Source organism: Pristiophorus japonicus, chromosome 1 (assembly GCF_044704955.1).
Source record: "Pristiophorus japonicus isolate sPriJap1 chromosome 1, sPriJap1.hap1, whole genome shotgun sequence".
Lineage (NCBI taxonomy): Eukaryota > Metazoa > Chordata > Chondrichthyes > Pristiophoridae > Pristiophorus > Pristiophorus japonicus.
The window spans coordinates 462,858,852-462,879,635 of record NC_091977.1 but is presented as its reverse complement, the minus strand read 5'-3'; the positions used below and the strand labels follow the sequence as shown (position 1 = coordinate 462,879,635).

General features: G+C 41.5%; 1 protein-coding gene across 1 annotated transcript in view; it reads right to left on the bottom strand.

The window, feature by feature from the left end:
* Window positions 1–1,097: 1,097 nt before the first annotated feature.
* Window positions 1,098–20,784, bottom strand: part of otud6b (OTU deubiquitinase 6B) — a 36,805-nt gene continuing 17,118 nt past the window's right edge. The window contains exons 4-7 of the mRNA XM_070893843.1: window positions 12,147–12,459; window positions 4,909–4,970; window positions 3,268–3,374; window positions 1,098–1,554 (exon numbers count right to left, since the gene is read on the bottom strand). Of these exons, the coding sequence (XP_070749944.1) occupies window positions 1,470–1,554; window positions 3,268–3,374; window positions 4,909–4,970; window positions 12,147–12,459 (567 nt within the window). The 3' untranslated portion in view covers window positions 1,098–1,469. The remainder of the gene's footprint in view (window positions 1,555–3,267; window positions 3,375–4,908; window positions 4,971–12,146; window positions 12,460–20,784) is intronic.

The window sequence follows — 20,784 nt, the reverse complement described above, 5'->3', positions numbered from 1 at the left end:
GGTGGGACTGACCTATCAAGAAAGACTGGATCAACTGGGCTTGTATTCATTGGAGTTCAGAAGAATGAGAGGGGACCTCATCGAAACGTTTAAAATTCTGATGGGTTTGGACAGGTTAGATGCAGGAAGAATGTTCCCAATGTTGGGGAAGTCCAGAACCAGGGGTCACAGCCTAAGGATAAGGGGTAAGTCATTTAGGATCAAGATGAGAAACTTCTTCACCCAGAGAGTGGTGAACCTGTGGAATTCTCTACCACAGAAAGTTGTTGAGGCCAATTCACTAAATATATTCAGAAAGGAGTTAGATGAAGTCCTTACTACTAGGGTGATCAAGGGGTATGGCAAGAAAGCAGGAATGGGGTACTGAAGTTGCATGTTCAGCCATGAACTCATTGAATGGCGATGCAGGCTAGAAGGGCCGAATGGCCTACTCCTGCACCTATTTTCTATCTCTTCCCCCTGACTCTAACACAGTATATTGAAGAGCTTTTTTTCCCACAGAGATGCACAATTTTTTCCAAAGTGCGACTAAAACATTTATGTTTTTCCAGTAAAATTCAACAGATTTGAAGATTTTTTTTTAAGAAAGAGTCTGCCAGAGGTCTTGCTCCTGATTTCTATCCACTGGCTCCTGCTGGAAAGAACGCATGGATTCGGTTGATAGGATAGGATAGGAATGGGCTTGACCATGCAGTCCTTCAACACTCACTGTGGATGATCATTCAGCAAATGTCCATTTGGTTGAGGCTGTCGGGGGAAGCCAACATCCATGTAGCTGCATCCCATTTCTGTGATGAGGGAGAAAACTGGAAAGACTACTTTTTGTGATGGTAAGAAGTTGTTTCAGTTTTCTTTTCAAAACTCAAAATAGGTCAGCTGAAGATTATTTTTAAAAATAAAGCTGCCTTCAAAATTATTTTGTCTATTCCACAATCTCTGAAAATGATATTTTATGCATCTTAAACTCAAAAATACTCACAGATCTTTGCAATCTTTATCTCAGCACAATGTGTCTTGAATGGCACAAAATATACATAGTAAGCATTGCATGTTTGTTCTATAGCACTGAATAATAAATTGAAATAAACTGCTGCAAATTCTAAACAACTTTCTTTTACTGAAAACTTCATAAAAACAAAAACAGTGATCGAGACAATCTATTGGGTTCATCTCCATTCCTTTTGACATCTGAAATTTTATTTGTCTCACTATGCACAGCATATACTGAACAGCAGGATCACTGAAATGTTTAACCCCGATGAACACATACAGTCTTCATTCAGCTTTTATTACTGGTCCTCTCACAATTAAATGGTCTATCCAGGAAAAAAAACTGGGATATGCATCATCATTTTCAAATTCTCCACATGAACTGTGCACAAAGTACAGTTTTCAGCTCAACGGAAAAACAACATTGAGAAATTCAAATACTTTCATGTAAAAAATAAAATGTCAACGCTGATCAGTATTTAGCATACATCTTCTGTTGCTGAGTCAGTTAATTGTTCTACAGAGTTATAATGTTCTCCTAAACCATATGCATGTCTCATGTACCTGTAAATGAGAAAAAAAATAGTATTCAACATAATATTAAGATTGAAGTAGTATTACATGATATGAAGTAGTATTACAAAGAATAAGCAATAGTCCCATTTCTGGCTGAACTCCTGACTGATTGTTACAAAATAGCATATCCTTCAACTAACTGTGATAATGCCACAAGAGATTCACTGCTAGCAATTTAGAAAATGTTTTCAGTGTTAAAACTATTTTAATATTGGATATGTGCTTCGCCTGAAAGAATATGGCGTTTCCCTTTATATTAAAGTGTTGCACTACAATTACAGCATTTAGATGGCTGTAGCATTTGTAGTTACATAAATGTACTTTTTGCTGATATTTGAATTCTGACCTGTCGAATTGGAGACATCTCGGTCAGCATCTCTGATGCAATAACTGGTTTCTTCTTATCCCAATGAGAAGTGCTCAATGTCAGCTTTGGAACATATTGGGCTGCTGTATTAAGCTACCAACATGTCTAATCTACAATTGTTTTGTTTTTAATTTCATTCACGGGATGTAGGCATTGCTGAGAAGGCTAGCATTTATTGCCCATCCCTAATTACCTTTGAGAAAGTGGAGGTGAGCCATCCAAGTAGCTTGCTAGGCCATTTCAGAAAGCAGTTAAGAGTAAACCACATTGCTGTGGGTCTGGAGTCAAAAAAGCCAAACCTGGTAAGGAAGGCAGATTTTGTTCTCGAATTCATTAATCAGATAGGTTTGCACAACAATCCGATAGTTTCGTGCTTACTAGTTTTAAATTCCAGATTTTTTTATTTTTTAAAATTGATTTTAAATTCCCCAGCTGTCTTGGTGAACTCATATCTCCGGATCATCCAGTCACTAGTCCAGTAACATAACCTCGATGCTACCATGCAATATAGGTCCATAGCAGGGAGTGATGTGCTCAAGACTGGGTGTGAGTGGCAAATCTTTTAGATAAAATTTAAGAAAGGGCAGGGAATATGTAGTCAGAGGTACAGAGCAACAAGAGGCCAGCAGAAAGTCAGGCCTGAAACATCGAGGGAGAAAGGGACTTTAAAAATAAATACTGCAAGGCCAGATTGCTGAGGCCAGTGATGCTGGGATCAGAAATATGGTCTGTCGACAGCCCGTGATATACCAAAGAAAATTGAGAAAATAATTTTTGAACAATAAATTGGCCATGATTTGTTTCCATCTTTTATTATTAATTTTTTTCCCCCAAAGTTTCATATAGAAGGCTGTCATGTAATATTAACTTGTGTCATCTACAGGCTAACAAATATTGCAGGTAAATATAAAATGAAACTCATCAGCAGAGGTTAATATAGCGATTTCAATTTGAAATGCAATGTTGTGACCCACCTACCAAATTTTATGTATAGTAGATATAGGCAAGTCTGTTTTGCAGGTAATTAAGATTAATACCACTTTGTTCGTTATCTCAGCTGTACTGTTCTGAGCAGAGGCTGAGCTCTTTCTTGTGATCAGAGGAAGGAAATCATGTACTCTTAGCACACTTACAAAGTGGAAGGAATGTCATCCAGGCTTGCAGTTGCAGCCATCTCCCTCCCCAATGCTAGTGTGTGACCAGGAAATACATGTTTCTGAATAGGAATATCTGATCCTAGTAACCTTTTTTTCAATTTGATGAAAAAAAACCTACAATATTGCACAAGTATTATTGTAGTTGGTAGTAAAATCCCCAAGAGAGTTTTCACTTACACAAGAATTATTGGTTTCCTCCTGTACTCTTCACCTATTGTAATTGGAGTAGAGTCTGCTTGTATAACCTCCACTGGCATTTTCAAAACCTGTGACAAAGCCCTCAACTGTAAGGAATTAAACAAATATTAGATATTTCCATCATTTTGCAACTTTGACTGCAACCCAAAAAGAATTAATACACGTAGAGATTGTATGTGCAATCATCCCTTTCATCTTTGCGATTTGAATTTAATTCAGTCTGAACAGATGCAGTATTGAGCTCAGTGACTGGTCTCTAAAATAGTTAAAAGACAGACAAAATTTATTTTTACCAACTATTAACATTGGCTTGAAAAACATCACAACAGAAGCATTAAATGGTTTGGAACGTAGAGCAAAAGTACATAGCAGGAAGATTTTAAATTTCCACTTGAGGACAGTTTTCGCAGCTGAAATGAAACAATACATGAATTGGCTTAGAGAAGTAAAATTTATGACATCACTATGATGTAAAAATACAATCAAAGCAGAAGTAACAAGCAAAAGGAACCAAATTAATATTATTACAAAAGCAAAATACTGTGGATGCTGGAATCTGGAATAAAAACAGAACATGCTGGAAATCTCAGCGGGTCAGGCAGCATTCTGTGGAGAGAGAAACAGAGTTAACGTTTCGGTATTATGACTGGAACAGAGGCTCTGGAATTGCTGTACCAATTTCAATACTTGGTAAGCAAAACTGATCCTGGTAACATTGTGAAGAATGAAAACAGAGCAAGAATAGCCCTGGCAACTTCAGCTTTGGAGAAGCTCTCTGGAGTTCAGATATATTTATATGCACATATCTTTCCCCACTCCACCACTTTTGTACAAGATATTACAAACTGTAGAAAAATGGCATGGACATACAAATACAGTTTTACTGAAGCCCTTAAAGATTCCCTATGCTGTGCAGGCCATCTATGTAATAATAAAATATTATAGGATCATAAACAGAATACATGTGTGTAAATTAGAGCATGTCACTCTAGATACTAACATACTTCGAAGAGGGTAGAATTAAATCAATGAAGGGATCTACAGAGACAACAATAGATGGATGTTAGCAGATTGAGATGACAAGAACCAAGAAAAGTAGTAACAGAAGCCTCGCTGCTCTACTGGCCAACACAAGTCTATGAAATTAGTTTGGGTAGTATTTATAACAATCATCACAAGGCAGACAGACCACATAGCTAGATATTATTCCAAAAACAACATTTGAAGGGCCGACTAGCCTACTCCTGATCCAATTTCTTATGTTCTTAGAAAAGCAGAATTAAATTAACTTCCTCGAAGGCAGGTTGTTTGGAAAATTTGTGCCAAGTAATAGCCAGGGTGGCAAAATGAAGGGTTATCTTGTATAAAATTAAAAAAAAACATACATTCTGACTACAATCACATCCAGTATCTCCACTTGAAATTAGACACCTCCTCATTACCAGGACAGCAGCGTGCAAGTTTAACACAGAATGTACTGGTTATGATTAGCTAAAGGACACAGTGAGAACATTATTCCAGGAAACGGACTAGCTTTTGTGTTGATAGATTACTTCTATTATTACCTATAAATCAGCATGAATATGATCTAAAAATAACAGTAAAATAACAATTCCTTACCTCAAGTTGTCCACCCCAGGCTGTTGTGTTGGCTACCTCATCACAGTACTTTTCAAATTCCTCTGAAAGAGAGATACTTTTGAAAGTATGATGATAGAAAAAGAAAAAGAAAAATAAAGTTGCAAAGCAAAAAGTATCATACACTTCACATTATTTCCTCCAAACAAAAGACTGAAATCAAAGGCTTTGTAATTAGATTTTTAAATTCAACATTAAAAAAATATTGTCCCCAGTCAGGAACTCAGCATGTGGGTAATTGTGGACACAAACCCACATCCAACCATTCTGTGGCACTCCAATTGCAATGTGTCTCCACCCCACAAATTGTACTGTTTAAAGAGTAAGAACTTCAAACATGGCCAGATCCAAATAATATAGTATACTGATATAGTATGGCCATACAGCCACTCGAGCCTGTTCCACCATTCAATAAGGTCATGGCTGAAATTCTACATCAACTCCACTTTCCTACCCTATCCCCATATCCCTTGATTCCGTTAGTGAGCAAGAATGTATCGATCTCAGTCTTGAATATACTCATCAACTGAGCATCCACAGCCCTCTGGGGTAGAAAATTCCAAAGAGTGAAAAAAATTCTCCTTATCTCAGACCAAAATGGCCAACTCCTTATTCGGAGACTGTGACCCCTCGTTCTTGGCTCTCCAGTCAGGGGAAACAGCCTCTCAGCACCTACCCTGTCAAGCCCACAAAGAATGTTTTATGTTTCAATGAGATCATTCTTCGAAACTCCAGAGAATATAGACCCATTCTACTCAATCTCTCCTCATAGGACAACCCTTTCATCCCAGAAACAATCCAGTGAACCTTCATTGCATCTCCTTTAAGGCAAGTAGATCCTTCCTTCAGTAAAGAGACCAAAATTGTACACAGTACTCCAGGTGTGGTCTCATCAAAGCCTTATACAATTGCAGTAAGTTGATCTTTATTGCAACCCCCTTGCAATAAAGATCAACATGCCGTTTGCCTTCCTAATTACATGCTGTACCTGCATATTAACTTTCCGTGATTCTTGTTCAATGACATCCAAAACCCTCTGAAAACCAACATTTACTAGTCTCTCAACTTAAGATATTCTGCTTTACTATTCTTCCAATCAAAATGGAAAATGTCACACTTCCCCACATTATATTCCATCTGCCACTTTCTTGTCCAATCACTTAATCTGTCTATATCCCTTTGCAGCCTCTACATCCTCCTCACAGCCTACTTTCCCACCTAACTTTGTATAGTCAGCAAACGTGGATAAATTACACTCGGTCCCCTCATCCAAGTCATTAATATAGAGATTGTAAATAGCTGAGGCCCAAGTACTGATCCTTGCAGCACTCCACGTGATACATGCATCTCGAAAATTCCTACTCTGTTTTCCGTCCTTTAACCAATTCTCAATCCGTGCTAACATATTACCCCCAATCTCATGCTCCCTAATCTTGTGCAACAACCTCTTGTGTGGCGCCTTATCGAATGCATTCTGAAAGTCCAAATGTACCACATCCACTGGTTCCCCCTCATCTACCCTGCTGGTTTCTATGGATGGAGAGAAAGCAAGAAAGGGGTACTGAGGTTGAATGATCAGCCATAATCTTATTGAATGGTGGTGCAGGCTTGAAGGGCTGAATGGCCTACTCCTGCACCTAATTTCTATGTTTGTTTCTAGTTACACCCTCAAAAACTAATAGATTTGTCAAACACAATTTCCCTTTCATAAAACAGTGTCGACTCTGCCTAACCAGTGATTTTCCAAGTGCTCTGTTATCTTATAATAGATTCTAGTATTTTCCCTACTACTGATGTCATGCTAAATGGCCTAATGTTCCCCGTTTTCTCTCTCCCTCCTTTCTTGAATAGCAGCATTACATTTGCTACCTTCCAATCCATTGGGACCATTCTAGAATTGAGAAGTTTAAGCATACAACAGTACTTTATTTTTAAAAAATAGCATTTTAACACTGAACTATAGTCGAAGCCCTCGGACATCATGTGAATTTCCTCATAGGTTAGCACATGGGTTTATATGCGTCGTGCTAGGTTTTCAATTGACACTAATTAAGTAGTGATGATAACCTGCTGACTGTTGCACCACATGCTGAATAAAATTGAATTTGTTCCTTTACTGATTTAAAATTAACAATTTAATTTGTATTTTCTTGAATTACTGGTGATCGGAATCAACACACAATCTCCTTTAATGTATTTTGTACCAGCTTCTACACACTGGAGATAAAATCATAATGTTAAATACATCCACCTCTAGATTTAATATATACCATTCTTCATGGGAAGTGTAAAAAAATACAATTTAATAAAATTAAAGAATAAATGACCCAACCCACACTTTCCCAACTCCTTCCACAACAGCCTGATTTCACTGTCTATCCCACCATACCTATCTCCACTTTTCTCCAAGAGGAATCCAAGGATCTAAAATAAGATTCATAGAAATTACAGCCCAGAAGGGTTCCATTTAGTTTTTCAATTGAACCTATTTATTGTAATCCCAATTTCCCCGCCCTTTCATACTCGTAAGGAAAAGTTACCCATTTGGTATAATCATCTGAGCATGAAATATTAAATATTCTGAATGATTACATTCCCAAAGATTCATGGGAAAAGACATAACCAACATGCCCTTTACAAAATAAAAAGTACATCTGAACTTCAATATAATTCAGGCTAAAGTCCTAAACAAGCTGAAAAGGCTTGAACAAATAGAACAATAGAACAAATAAACACCCAGGATTCAATGGTATTTATTCCAGCATGTTGAAAGATACTAAAATTAAATGGCACAAGATAGATCTGAATTGTTCCGAGAGGCTTTGTGAAGATGCACTAGGCACAAAGCCACCAAGCGGCCAGTTGTGTAATTACAGCATGACAAGCAAAACACAATTATGGAAACATAATTATAAACATAAGTAATAGGAGCAGTAGTAGGCCATTTGGCCCCTTGAGCCTGCTCTGCTATTTAATAAGATAATGTCTGATCTGATCTTGGGCTCAGCTCCACGTCCCTTATGCTCCCTATAACCCTTCACTCCTTTATCACTCAAAAATCTGTCTATCTCCACCTTAAATATATTCAATGACCCAGCCTCCACAGCTCTCTGGGGCAGAGAATTCCACAGAATTACACTCTCTGAAAGAAATACCTCCTCATCTCAGTTCTAAATGGGTGATCCCTTATTCTGAAACTATGCCCTAGATGTTCTAGATTCCCCCACGATGGGAAACATCCTCTCTGCATCTACCTTGTCGAGCCCCCTCAGTACCATATGTTTCAATATCATCTCTCATTCTTCTAAACGCCAATGAGTATAGTCCCAACCTGCTCAACATTTCTTCATAACTTAACCCCTTCATCTCGGGAATCAACCTAGTGAACCTTTTCTGAACAGCCTCCAATGCAAGTATATCGCTCCTTAAATAAGGAGACCAAAGCTGTACGCAGTATTCTAGGTGTGGCCTCACCAATACCCTGTACAGTTGTAGCACGACTTCCTTGCTTTTATACTCCATCCCCTTTGCAATAAAGACCAACATTCCATTTGCCTTCCTGATCACTTGCAGTACCTGCATACTGTGTTTCATTCACAAGGATCCAAAGGTCCCTCTGTACTGCAGCACTTTGTAATTTCTCTCCATTTAAATTATGATTTGCTTTTCTATTTTTTCTGCCAAAGTGGATAACCTCACATTTTCCCACATTATATTCCATCTGCCAAATGTTTGCCCACTCACTTAGCCTGTCTATGTCCCTTTGCAGATTTTGTGTGTCCTCCTCACAATTTGCTTTCCCACCCATCTTTGTGTCATCAGCAAACTTGGCTACATTACACTCAGTCCCTTCATCCAAGTCATTAATATAGATTGTAAATAGTTGAGGCCCCAGCACCAATCTCTGTGGCACCCCACTAGTTACCATTTGCCAATCGGAAAATGACCAATTTATTTCTACTCACTGCTTTCTGTTAGTTAACCAATCCTCTATCCATGCCAATATATTACCCCCAACCCTGTGAGCTCTTATCTTGTGTCGTAACCTTTTATGTGGCACCTTATCAAATGCCTTCTGAAAATCCAAATACATCACACATCCACTGGTTCCCCTTATCTACCCTGCTCGTTACATCCTCGAAGAACTCCAGCAAATTTCTCAAACATGATTTCCCTTTCCTAAAACCATGCTGCCTCTGCTTGACTGTACAAGTGCAGTGCCTAAAATCCAGAACCCTCGGGACTGATGCCGTTCTGAATTCCGGGCTTTCGATTTGTTTTCTAACATCACGAATCTGGAAACACCCAAGCCAAGGTTCGGGTTTTTCCGGATTTTGTAATGTCAGAAAGGGGGGAGGATTCCTGCTGTAGAGCTGTCCGGGCCGGCCCCCCCACCGGAGAGGTGGTATTCGGGCGGGCCAGCGAGGAGGCCCCGAGGTAAGTGCAGCGGCGGTGAGGTGAGGCCCGAGGTCGGGCAGCGGCAGGGTCATCAGGTCCAGATTCCAGAACATTTTATGGATTCCGGACGACCCTGCCACTGAACGGTCCGGAGTCCGGATTCTGGAACATTCCGGAACTCCGGTTTCTCGACGTTGCATCTGTATTATGCTTTTCCAAATGTCCTGCTACTGTTTCCTTAATAATGGACTCCAGCATTTTCCTAGCGATGGATGTTAGGCTAACTGGTCTATAGTTTCCTGCTTTCTGTCTGCCTACTTTTATTTTTAAAAATAGGGGCGTTACATTTGCGGTTTTCCCATCCTCTGGGACCTCTCCAGAATCCAGGGAATTTTGGTAGATTACAACCAATGCATCCACTATCTCTGCAACTACTTCTTTTAAGACCCCAGGATGCAAGCCATCACGTCCAGGGGACTTTAGTCCCATTATTTTACCAAGTACATTTTCTTTAGTGATAGTGATTGTTTTAAGTTCATCCCTCTCTATATGTAAGAGGGTAAAAAGTATACTTAAAACCTAAATAAGGGTATGGCATGAAATCAGGTTAAAGGGCACAGCTCGTGCTTGTGTGCTTATCTTTAAAACCTGCAGATCAAGCTGGAAAAGCCAGAGCAAGGTTAAAACTGTAGAACAACACATTCCAATAGAGATCGGCTCCACATGCTATGGGGAGATAAAGATGCTGCGAGACCACTCAGCAGCCAGTCTGATAAGGGTTAACGAATCAATGTAGCTCTGCTGAATTAGTTGTAGCCCAACCGGTGGTCGTAGATGAGTGTGTATGAGGCCAGCACGCCTCAGAAACTGTATAACTGTGTGTGAAACCATCACTCAGGGAAGGTCCTGTCTCAGGCGGCTGAGACTGAGATGCTACCCCTGCATATGCTTGAATAAAGATCCAAAAATTGAATCCAAGGTTTCATCGGATTGATTCCGTGGTCGTTAAGGGCTGGTGTCAATTCCTTATTTCAGGGAATCCACCTTGAAGAAGAGAAGTTTTCTTTTACCCCATCACTATAGCCCCTTGATTATTATAATGGCATATCATAATGAAAAAAAATTACAAAAAATATGATAGTGGGATAACAGGAAGTCAAGTGGCAGACATAAGATTTTCAATGAGATATTATGATATATAGAGATTATATATAACGTTCATGTGTGTGTCGGTATTATATGTATTGGGGAATTGATCGGGTAAATAGGGAGAAACTATTTCCGCTGGTTGGGGAATCTAGGACTATCCTGATTCCATGGAAGTATGGTTGTGGAAGAAAGAATCTATGAACACCTGGCTTAATTTAGAGGGAAGGGTTAAATTCTGTTTTTTGCTATGCTTAAAGAAATAATAAGACTAGAAAAATAGCCACGCTTTTTAGCCTTGAAACTTAGAGATGCAATTAGGTGACCATCTGGTATTAAAAGGGAGTCTCCTTTTGCCTTTGCTTATCAGACTGTGAACAGAGAGAAACTATGCAAGGATAGATAGAGTATGTACCTCCCGAGACGACCTTTGTACTCGCGGGACTAATGAATAAGATTCTTTTTCTATTTCTGTATTCAATTTCTGTATAAAGATAAGTGCAATTTGCTTGTACGACAGAGTTTTGCCTTGGTACGGTCCAAGCAGGCTCTCCGAGATATATCTTGCTTTTTAAAATAAATTCTCTCGAAGTGCACTTCTGAAAGTCTCCGCCTGAGTTAATTTAAGCTAAATATTTCCTCGACAATGGTCAAAGAGGCTTTTGATGGTAGGAGAATGGTAGCGAATGGAGGAGTTTAGAAATCTGACACAATGGAAGTCTCTGCCACGAATACTGGAATGCAGGGGAAGGTGGGGCGGGGCGGGGGGGGGGGGAAAGAAGAGAAACCACAAGAAGCAAAAGTTCAAGAACATAAGAATGCGGGGAAAGGCCATGAAGAGAGTTGTAAATAAAGATGGGGATCTTGAATTCAATGCATAGAGAGACAGGAAGCCAATGGAAATTAAAGATAGAGGCAATGTGTGAGGTTAGTGCGGGGTCAGATTCAGGCAGATATGTTTTGGACAAGATATGGTTTATTTAAAGTGAAGCTAGTGAGGCACCCACTGGAGAAGTCAAATCTTTAGGTAACAAAAGATAAGGATTTCAGTAATAGTGGGGATAAAGTAACAGTGCAGGCAGGCAATGTTGTTAGATTAAATTATGGAGAGGGTATGGGGTTTGAAACGCAGATTACTTGAACACTTGAAGTTCTGCATTGTCGGGTTCATAGAATGAATCATAGAATATGCTCAAGGTTCACCCTGAGCAAACAGCCGAGGAAGCAGCCTTACATGTACTAAGTTTTAGAAAGTTCTGGCTCATCCACAATTTGATGTTCAACAAACAATCTGATGCTGAGCAAAGTGACACTCATGGAGTCAATGATGGCGTCCGAAAAGTACAGGTGGACATCATCAGCAAACATGTCAGAAGCTGATCCCCTCACTATATATGTAGAAATAAAATTATTTAAACGAGTGAAATCAGCAGACTGGAATAAAACATTATGGTGTTCTTGACTTGGCCATGTGGGAGCAGGTTGAGAAGTCATTGCTGGAGATGTGCTGGTTAAAGTATACGTACGGCCTCTAACAGCAGAAAAACTGGTGCAGCACAGATATATTTGAAATCATTAAATGTTTGCTCTTTTGTGAAACACAAACATAAAACACAAACATAATTGTAAGTTAATTTTTTAACAGATCAGTAACTTAAAGCACACTAATTACTTACCAGGGGTATACATGTCTCCTGTATTAGAGTTGGTCAGAAAAGGTAGGAAATCATCTACGTGACTTCTCATGTATTCAGCTGCCTGTGTCCTGAGCTCTGCAAGGGTCAATAGACTGCTCTGCTTTGTAAGTTGGTCTTCAATAGCTTTGTACATGCAGTGACCATCAGATGGGATCTGCTTGATCTGTAACTGCCTTTTAGCAAGGATTTCAGCAAGTTTCTGATTTTCCAGGTGTCTGGCTCCTTTCAAATTCTCTACTTCAGCTTCAGCTATTCTCTCTTCCCTTTCTTTGTCCTGAGCAGCTTTTTTCTCCTTGTTTTGAAGTTGAAAATATATATTTTTAAAATGCTTGAAATCAAGTATTACAGCTTTGACTACATATACATCAGTTTCCAAACATGACAGCTCACTAAAATGTTTACATGTTCGTTTCAAAATGTCTTTAAAACACTAGCTTGAACTTAAAATGGTGCATTTGCCACTTGTTTTAGTTTTTTTTTAAAATCAAGAGGCAAAATATGATCAAGGGTTTCCATCGGTTTCGCCCAGTTACCGCCAAGATTTAGTCTAATGGCCATATTACCATAAAAATGGAAACCAACGCCCAATTATCGGCCATTTATCACCCACATTAGTTTCAGCATAAAGTTAACACCGAGAATTAGCTAAACTGCCCGCACATTTTTTTAAAATTATGACATCCTCAATCGTGCACCATCCAGAAGACTGTTTAGAATGGAAACCAACGCCCAGAAAAATCGGCGAGCGTTACTTTCAGCATCTCGTCCATATATCGCCCCCAAAAAAAAACGCTGAAAAAAAGCTGCACTCACCTGACCTTAACCAGTGATATGGATGCCATTTTGTCATTTGGAGGACTTTTCATAAAAGGCTGCTTCAAGTTCAGGGGAGTTTTGAATTAATTTGTGAGTGCTTTTAAATCTTAACCATCTAATCATATTGTGATCAATTTGAATTTTTTAATGAGTTTTTGATGGACAATTTATTAATTCTGAATACACACATAGTAATAGTAATGGGGCCTGTAATTTCTCAGCCAATATTGATGACGACTAGAGATGGTAGAAGGTATATTGAAGAGCATTATATGCCCAAAGAGGTGGCAGACTGATGAGGAGGAGAACTTACACCTGACACACTAACAGGGATAAGTAGTCATACCTGAACTTGTCTGAGAACACATGCCTTAGGAGGCTGCGCTTCCGAAAGGAGGTCATCAGTGAGTTATGCCAGCTCATTAAGGGAGATCTGCAGCCTAACAGCACGATCAGGACTGCACTGCCCGTTGAGGTCAAGGTTACTACGGCACTTACCTTCTATGCATCAGGATCCTTTCAGGCCTCAGCTGGCGACATTGCGGTATCTCTCAGCACGCCACACATTGCTGCATTCGACAGGTGACTAAAGCCCTTTACGCACGCAGGATGGACTTTATAAGCTTCCCTATGACTAGGGAGGCAAAGACTGAGAGGGCTTTGAGTTTCTCGAGAATAGCAAACTTCTCCAAGGTGCAGAGAGCAATAGACTGTACGCACATCGCCCTGGGAGCATCTTTTCAGGATGCAGAGGTGTTGCGGAACCAAAGGGATTCCACTCCCTGAATGGTCAACGACTTGCACACAAGCAAATAATAATGGCAGTAAATGCAAAATTTCCAGGGAGCATCCATGATGCGCACATCTTGTGTGAGAGCACTGTCTCTGACCTATTTAACAGTCAGCCACAAAGTCACGGTTGGATGCTGGGGGATAAAGGATAAGGCCTTGCCAATGGCTGATGACCTCTCCTGCGTAAGCCCCAGACAGAAGCCGAGAAGCGATACAACAAAAGCCACATAGCCACACGCAACCTTGTCTAAAAGGCAATGGGAGTGCTTAAGCAGCACTTCAGATACCTGGACCACTCAGATGAATTACAATATCACCCTGAGCAGGTCACTCAATTCATTGTGAGCTGCATGTTGCATAACTTAGCTATCAGGATGGGACAAGAATTGCCAGATGGGATTGCCGGTCCACCTCAGGAGAGAGGGGAGGTGGAAGAGGAGGACGAGGACCTCGGGGAGGACAATCAGGCTGGCGTTGAAACCATGCCCCCACCCCACTCTAGACTGCAGGAAAAGGCCCGTGGTAGTTACGCAGATGCACGACTGTTGTGTCTGCAGCTCATAAATGAATGCTTTGCTTTACGTTGGTGACAGTTACAGTCGATTTACGTTACATTTAATCTTTGCCTTTTCTGGTCTGGCCAGTGTTTGCAAACTTTGTATATCCTTAATGTTTCTGTTATCTGAAGACACTGCACAACAATGTTAAGTTAAATAAAAAATGTTTAATGTTATTACTACAATTTCTTTTAAGCAAACACAACATCAAGTTAAAACCCATGTATCCCCCCTCCCCCACCAGTGAAACATTTATAAATAACAAATTTTATAAACAAATTTTAGAAATAACAATGATTTTTATTAACAACCATGTTCCCCACCTCCCCCACCCCACATGTTTAAAATTAACTACAATAAGTACAGCAACAACATACTTTTAAAAAATTGTTGGTGGATGGGTGTTGCTAATTTTTTTTTTAAAAACAGAAACGCCAAGAACAATCCACACCCTCCCTCTCTACCTGCGGCCACGCCCCTCCTTTCCTTTTCCCCCTCCATGTCTGTACCCTAACTCTTCCCCTCCCCCTGCCAACTCCAAGTCCCTTTGCAACAGGACACCTCGAGTGCTGCTTCGGTGGCTGGTGGGGGGGGGTGGGGGGGTGGGGGTGGTGTGACGGCAGATCCACAGATTGGGCTGTTGATGGGAGGACGTTTCCAAGGAGCTTCCTCCTGACTTGCATGCGTTCTTAACAATGGGGGGTATGGCACTTTGGGGTGCAGTGCCATATTCTGGGACCACTGGCATCCATGGTCTCAGCTATTTTTTCTAGCGCCACTGCTATCCACGTCATCTTCTCGGAGACAATTGCGGACAGAGCAGCAACCTGGCCAAATAATTCACCCATTGTTTGGAGGAGCTCTCGACCTACGTCAACGCTCGCCCTGGACATGTTGACCATGTCCACACTAAGATCCGCCGGTCTTGGAGCAATCCGACCTCGTCGAACCAACCTCCGCGGGGTCGGCGCAGACATGGAACCACTCGGGGTGCCCTGCTGTAAGGCACTTGGCCCCAATACCTCCTCGGTTGAAGAGGACGTGGCCGCAGGAACACAGGATGAAAGGGCTGCAAGCTCCTCCTCCACCTCCTCACTATCCTCAGTGGATAGGAGGGGCTGCAGCAAAACGGGCAAGGCTCTTGCCTCCTCGCCTCCGGAGACAACCACAGGAACCTCTGCAGCCTGACGAACCTAAGGTGCCTGGGGTACCTGGAACGCCGGTGCTATCTGGTGACCTAGAAAACATAAATGAGGTTAGGAGAAGTGGATGCAAGGGTCACATGAGAATGCTTACCTTACACAGGAGCACGAGGAGCAACACTACTGCTGTAAATATACTGACAGACATCACATAAGAACATAACAAATAGGAACAGGAATAGGCCATATGGCCCCTCGAGCCTGCTCCACAATTTTATACGACCTTGGCTGATCCGACCATGGACTCAGGTCCATCATCATCATTATAGGCAGTCCCTCGGAATCGAGGAAAACTTGCTTCCACTCTTAGCATGAGTTCCTAGGTGGCTGCATAGTCCAATACGAGAACCACAGTCTCAGTCACAGGTCGGACAGATAGTCGTTAAGGGAAAGGGTGGGCAGGGAGCCTGGTTTGCCGCACACTCCTTCCGCTGCCTGACCCCGATTTCTGCACTCCCTCGGCGACGACACTCGAGGAGCTCAGCGCCCTCCCGAATGCACTTCCTCTACTTAGGGCGGTCTATGACCAAGGACTCCCAGGTGGCAGTGGGGATGTCGCACTTTATCAGTGAGGCTTTGAGGGTGACCTTGTAACGTTTCCTCTGCCCGCCTTTGGCTCGTTTGCCGTGGACGAGTTCAGAGTAGATCGCTTGCTTTGGGAGTCTCGTGTCTGGCATGCGGACTATGTGGCCTGCCCAGCAGAGCTGATCAAGTGTGATCAGTGCTTCAATGCTGGGGATGTTGGCCTGGACGAGGACGCTAATGTTTGTGTGTCTGTCCTCCCAGGGGATTTGAGGATCTTGCGGAGACATCGCTGGTGTATTTCTCCAGCGACTTGAGGTGTCTATTGTACATGGTCCACGTCTGAGCCATACAGAACCAGTGGGAAGCTGTTCAACCTTCACCGTCTCCAGGTCAGATCCAAGACCACTCAAGTCCACTTCCCTGCACGCTCCCCATAACACCTTATTCCCATATCAGTTAAGAAGCTGTCTATCTGTCTTAAAGTTATTCAATGTCCCAGCTTCCACAGCTCTCTGAGGCAACGAATTACACAGATTTACAACCCTCTGAGAAAAGCAATTTCTCATCACTTTTTTAAATGGACGGCCCTTTATTCTAAGATTATGCCCTCTAGTTTTAGTCTCCCCCATCAGTGGAAACATTCTCTCTGCATCCACCTTGTCAAGTCCACTCAATCTTACACGTTTCGATAAGATCACCTCTCAATCTTCTGAATTCCAATATGAGTAGGGGCCCAACCTACTCAACCTTTCCTCATAAGTCAATCCCCTCATCTCTGGAATCAACCTAGTGAACCTTCTCTGAATTGCCTCCTAAGCAAGTATATCCTTTCGTAAATATGGAAACCAAAACTGCACGCAGTATTCCAGGTGTGGCCTCTCCAATACCCTGAATAACTGTAGCAAGACTTCCCTGCTTTTATACACCATCCCCTTTGTAATAAAGGCCAAGATTCCATTGGCCTTCCTGATCACTTGCTGTACTTACATACTAACCTTTTGTGTTTCATGCACAAGTACCCCCAGGTCCCGCTGTACTGCAGCACTTTGCAATCTTTCTCAATTTAAACAATAACTTTGATTTTTTTCTGCCAAAGTGCATGACCTCACACTTTCCAACATTATATTCTATCCGGCAAATTTTTGCCCACTCACTTAGCCTGTCTATGTCCTTTTGCAGGTTTTTTTGTGTCCTCCTTATACATTGCTTTTCCTCCCATCTTTGTATCGTCAGCAAACATGGCTACGTTACACTCAGTCCTTTCTTCCAAGTCATGAATACAGATTGTAAATAATTGCAGTGCCAGCATTGATCCCTGCAGCACCCCACCCCATATAATAATTATCATGATAGTTATCATGACAGACTCTGCATTGCATTACAATGATATTTCCATGATCCCATCATTAATTACATAACATTGCATCAATCATATATTATACGGAGGTGAATGGCATTAAATTACTTTAAATCACCAATGGTTTATACATTACTCATGTGGCGCAAGACCAGGTTCAGCACCACCATGGGTGGCCGACCTGTTGTGGACCCCCACCAAGGACAATGCCCGCTATTCCAGGTCGGTCAGGGGTCTTATATCTGCTGGCCTGCCACCCATGCGCTGCTGCTCGGCCTGATTCCTCGAAAGCTTCTTCTGCAAAGGTGACAAGAGCATGCTAGGTATTTTTTACAGATAAAACAGATAGCAGATTACGGAGATATCATATGATTCTTATTACACAACACAATACAACACACAGACAATCCACATGGTAATCATTGTCACCGTTAATGTTATATGCTATTACACTTCGCATGCATGGTTATATCTACCGTCTGAGAATAACTTGAATAAGATCGAGGTTAGGATTAAAAGCAAAAGGCAGAAAGGAGATGAGTAAAAGTGGAGGGCAGAGAAACCTAAGGCAAAAAACAAAAAAGGGCCACTGTACAGCAAAATTCTAAAGGGTCAAAGTGTAATAAAAAGGCAAGCCTGAAAGCTCGGTGCTTCAATGCGAGGAGTATTCGGAACCCAGAAGAGGGCTCTGAGCTAGTTAGAGTGGGTGAGAGCTCAGATGAACAGGACCCCAAGAAAGAATGCAAAAGACAGGAGGCAACAGAGCAGAGTAGCACTGGGGTAAATGTAAACCACAAGGTGATAGGAAGGGACAATATGTATGAATATAAAGGGGCTGCAGGAGGGGTCAAAACTAAAAATCATGGTTTAAAAACTAGTATTAAAACACTCTACCTAAACACACGCAGCATTGGAAATAAAGTAAATGAGTTGACGGCACAAATGATTACAAATGGGTATGATTTGGTGGCCATTACAGAAACGTGGTTGCAGGGTGGCCAAGACTGGGAATTAAACATACAGGGGTATCTGACAATTTGGAAAGATGGACAAGAAGGGAAAGGAGGTGGGGTAGCTCTTTTAATAAAGGATGATATCAGGGCAGTTGTGAGAGATGATATTGGCTCTAATGAACAAAATGTTGAATCATTGTGGGTGGAGATGAGAGATAGTAAGGGGAAAAAGTCACTGGTGGGCATAGTTCATAGGCCCCCAAATAATAACTTCACGGTGGGGCGGACAATAATCAAGGGAATAATGGAGACATGTGAAAAATCAGTAATCATGGGAGGTTTTAACCTACATATCGATTGGTCAAATCAAATCGCACGGGGTAGCCTTGAGGAAGAATTCATAGAATGCATACGGGATTGTTTCTTAGAACAGTATGTTACAGAACCTACAAGGGAGCAAGCTATCTTAGATCTGGTCCTGTGTCATGAGACAGGAATAATAAACGATCTCCGAGTAAAAGATCTTCTCAGAATGAGTGATCACAGTATGGTTGAATTTGTAATACAGATCGAGGGTGAGGAAGTAGTGTCTCAAACTATGCTTAAACAAAGGGGACTACAGTGGGATGAGGGCAGAGTTGGCTAAAGTAGACTGGAAACACAGACTAAACGGTGGCACGATTGAGGAACAGGGGAGGACTTTTAAGGAGCTCTTTCATAGTGCTCAACAAAAATATATTCCAGTGAAAAAGAAGGGCAATAAGAGAAGGGATAACGAGCCGTGGATAACCAAGGAAATAAAGGAGAGTATCAAATTAAAAACCAATGCGTATAAGGTGGCCAAGGTTAGTGAGAAACTAGAAGATTGGGAAAATTTTAAACAACAGCAAAGAATGACTAAGAAAGCAATAAAGAAAGGAAAGATAGATTACGAAAGTAAACTTGCGCAAAACATAAAAACAGATAGTAAAAGCTTTTACCGATATATAAAACGGAAGAGAGTGACTAAAGTAAATGTTGGTCCCTTAGAAGATGAGAAGGGGGATTTAATAATGGGAAATGTGGAAATGGCCGAGACCTTAAACAATTATTTTGCTTCGGTCTTCACAGTGGAAGACACAGAAACCATGCCAGAAATTGCTGGTCACGGGAATGTGAGAAGGGAGGACCTTGAGATAATCACTATCACTAGGTGGGTAGTGCTGGACAGGCTAATGGGACTCAAGGTAGACAAGTCCACTGGTCCTGATGAAATGCATCCCAGGGTATTAAAAGAGATGGCAGAAGTTATAGCAGATGCATTCGTTATAATCTACCAAAATTCTCTGGACTCTGGGGAGGTACCAGCGGATTGGAAAGCAGCTAATGTAACGCCTCTGTTTAAAAAAGGGGGCAGACAAAAGGCAGGTAACTATAGGCCGGTTAGTTTAACATCTGTAGTGGGGAAAATGCTTGAAGCTATCATTAAAGGAAGAAATCGCGGGACATCTAGATAGGAATAGTGCAATCAAGCAAACGCAACATGGATTCATAAAGGGGAAATAATGTTTAACTAATTTACTGGAATTCTTTGAGGATATAACGAGCATGGTGGATAGAGGTGTACTGATGGATGTGGTGTATTTAGATTTCCAAAAGGCATTCGATAAGATGCCACACAAAAGGTTACTGCAGAAGATAAAGGTACGCGGAGTCAGAGGAAATGTATTAGCATGGATCAAGAATTGGCTGGCTAACAGAAAGCAGAGCGTCGGGATAAATGAGTCCTTTTCGGGTTGGAAATCGGTGGTTAGTGGTGTGCCACAGGGATCAGTGCTGGGACCACAACTGTTTACAATAGACATAGATGACCTGGAAGAGGGGACAGAGTGTAGTGTAACAAAATTTGCAGATGACACAAAGATTAGTGGGAAAGCGGGTTGTGTAGAGGACACAGAGAGGCTGCAAAGAGATTTAGATAGGTTAAGCGAATGGGCTAAGGTTTGGCAGATGGAATACAATGTCGGAAAATGTGAGGTCATCCACCTTGGAAAAAAAAAACACAGTAAAAGGGAATATTATTTGAATGGGGAGAAATTACAACATGCTGCGGTGCAGAGGGACCTGGGGGTCCTTGTGCATGAATCCCAAAAAGTTAGTTTGCAGGTAATCAGGAAGGCGAATGGAATGTTGGCCTTCATTGCGAGAGGGATGGAGTACAAAAGCAGGGAGGTCCTGCTGCAACTGTACAGGGTATTGGTGAGGCCGCACCTGGAGTACTGCGTGCAGTTTTGGTCACCTTACTTAAGGAAGGATATACTCACTTTGGAGGGGGTACAGAAATGATTCACTCGGCTGATTCCGGAGATGAGGGGGTTACCTTATTATGCTAGATTGAGTAGACTGGGTCTTTACTCGTTGGAGTTCAGAAGGCTG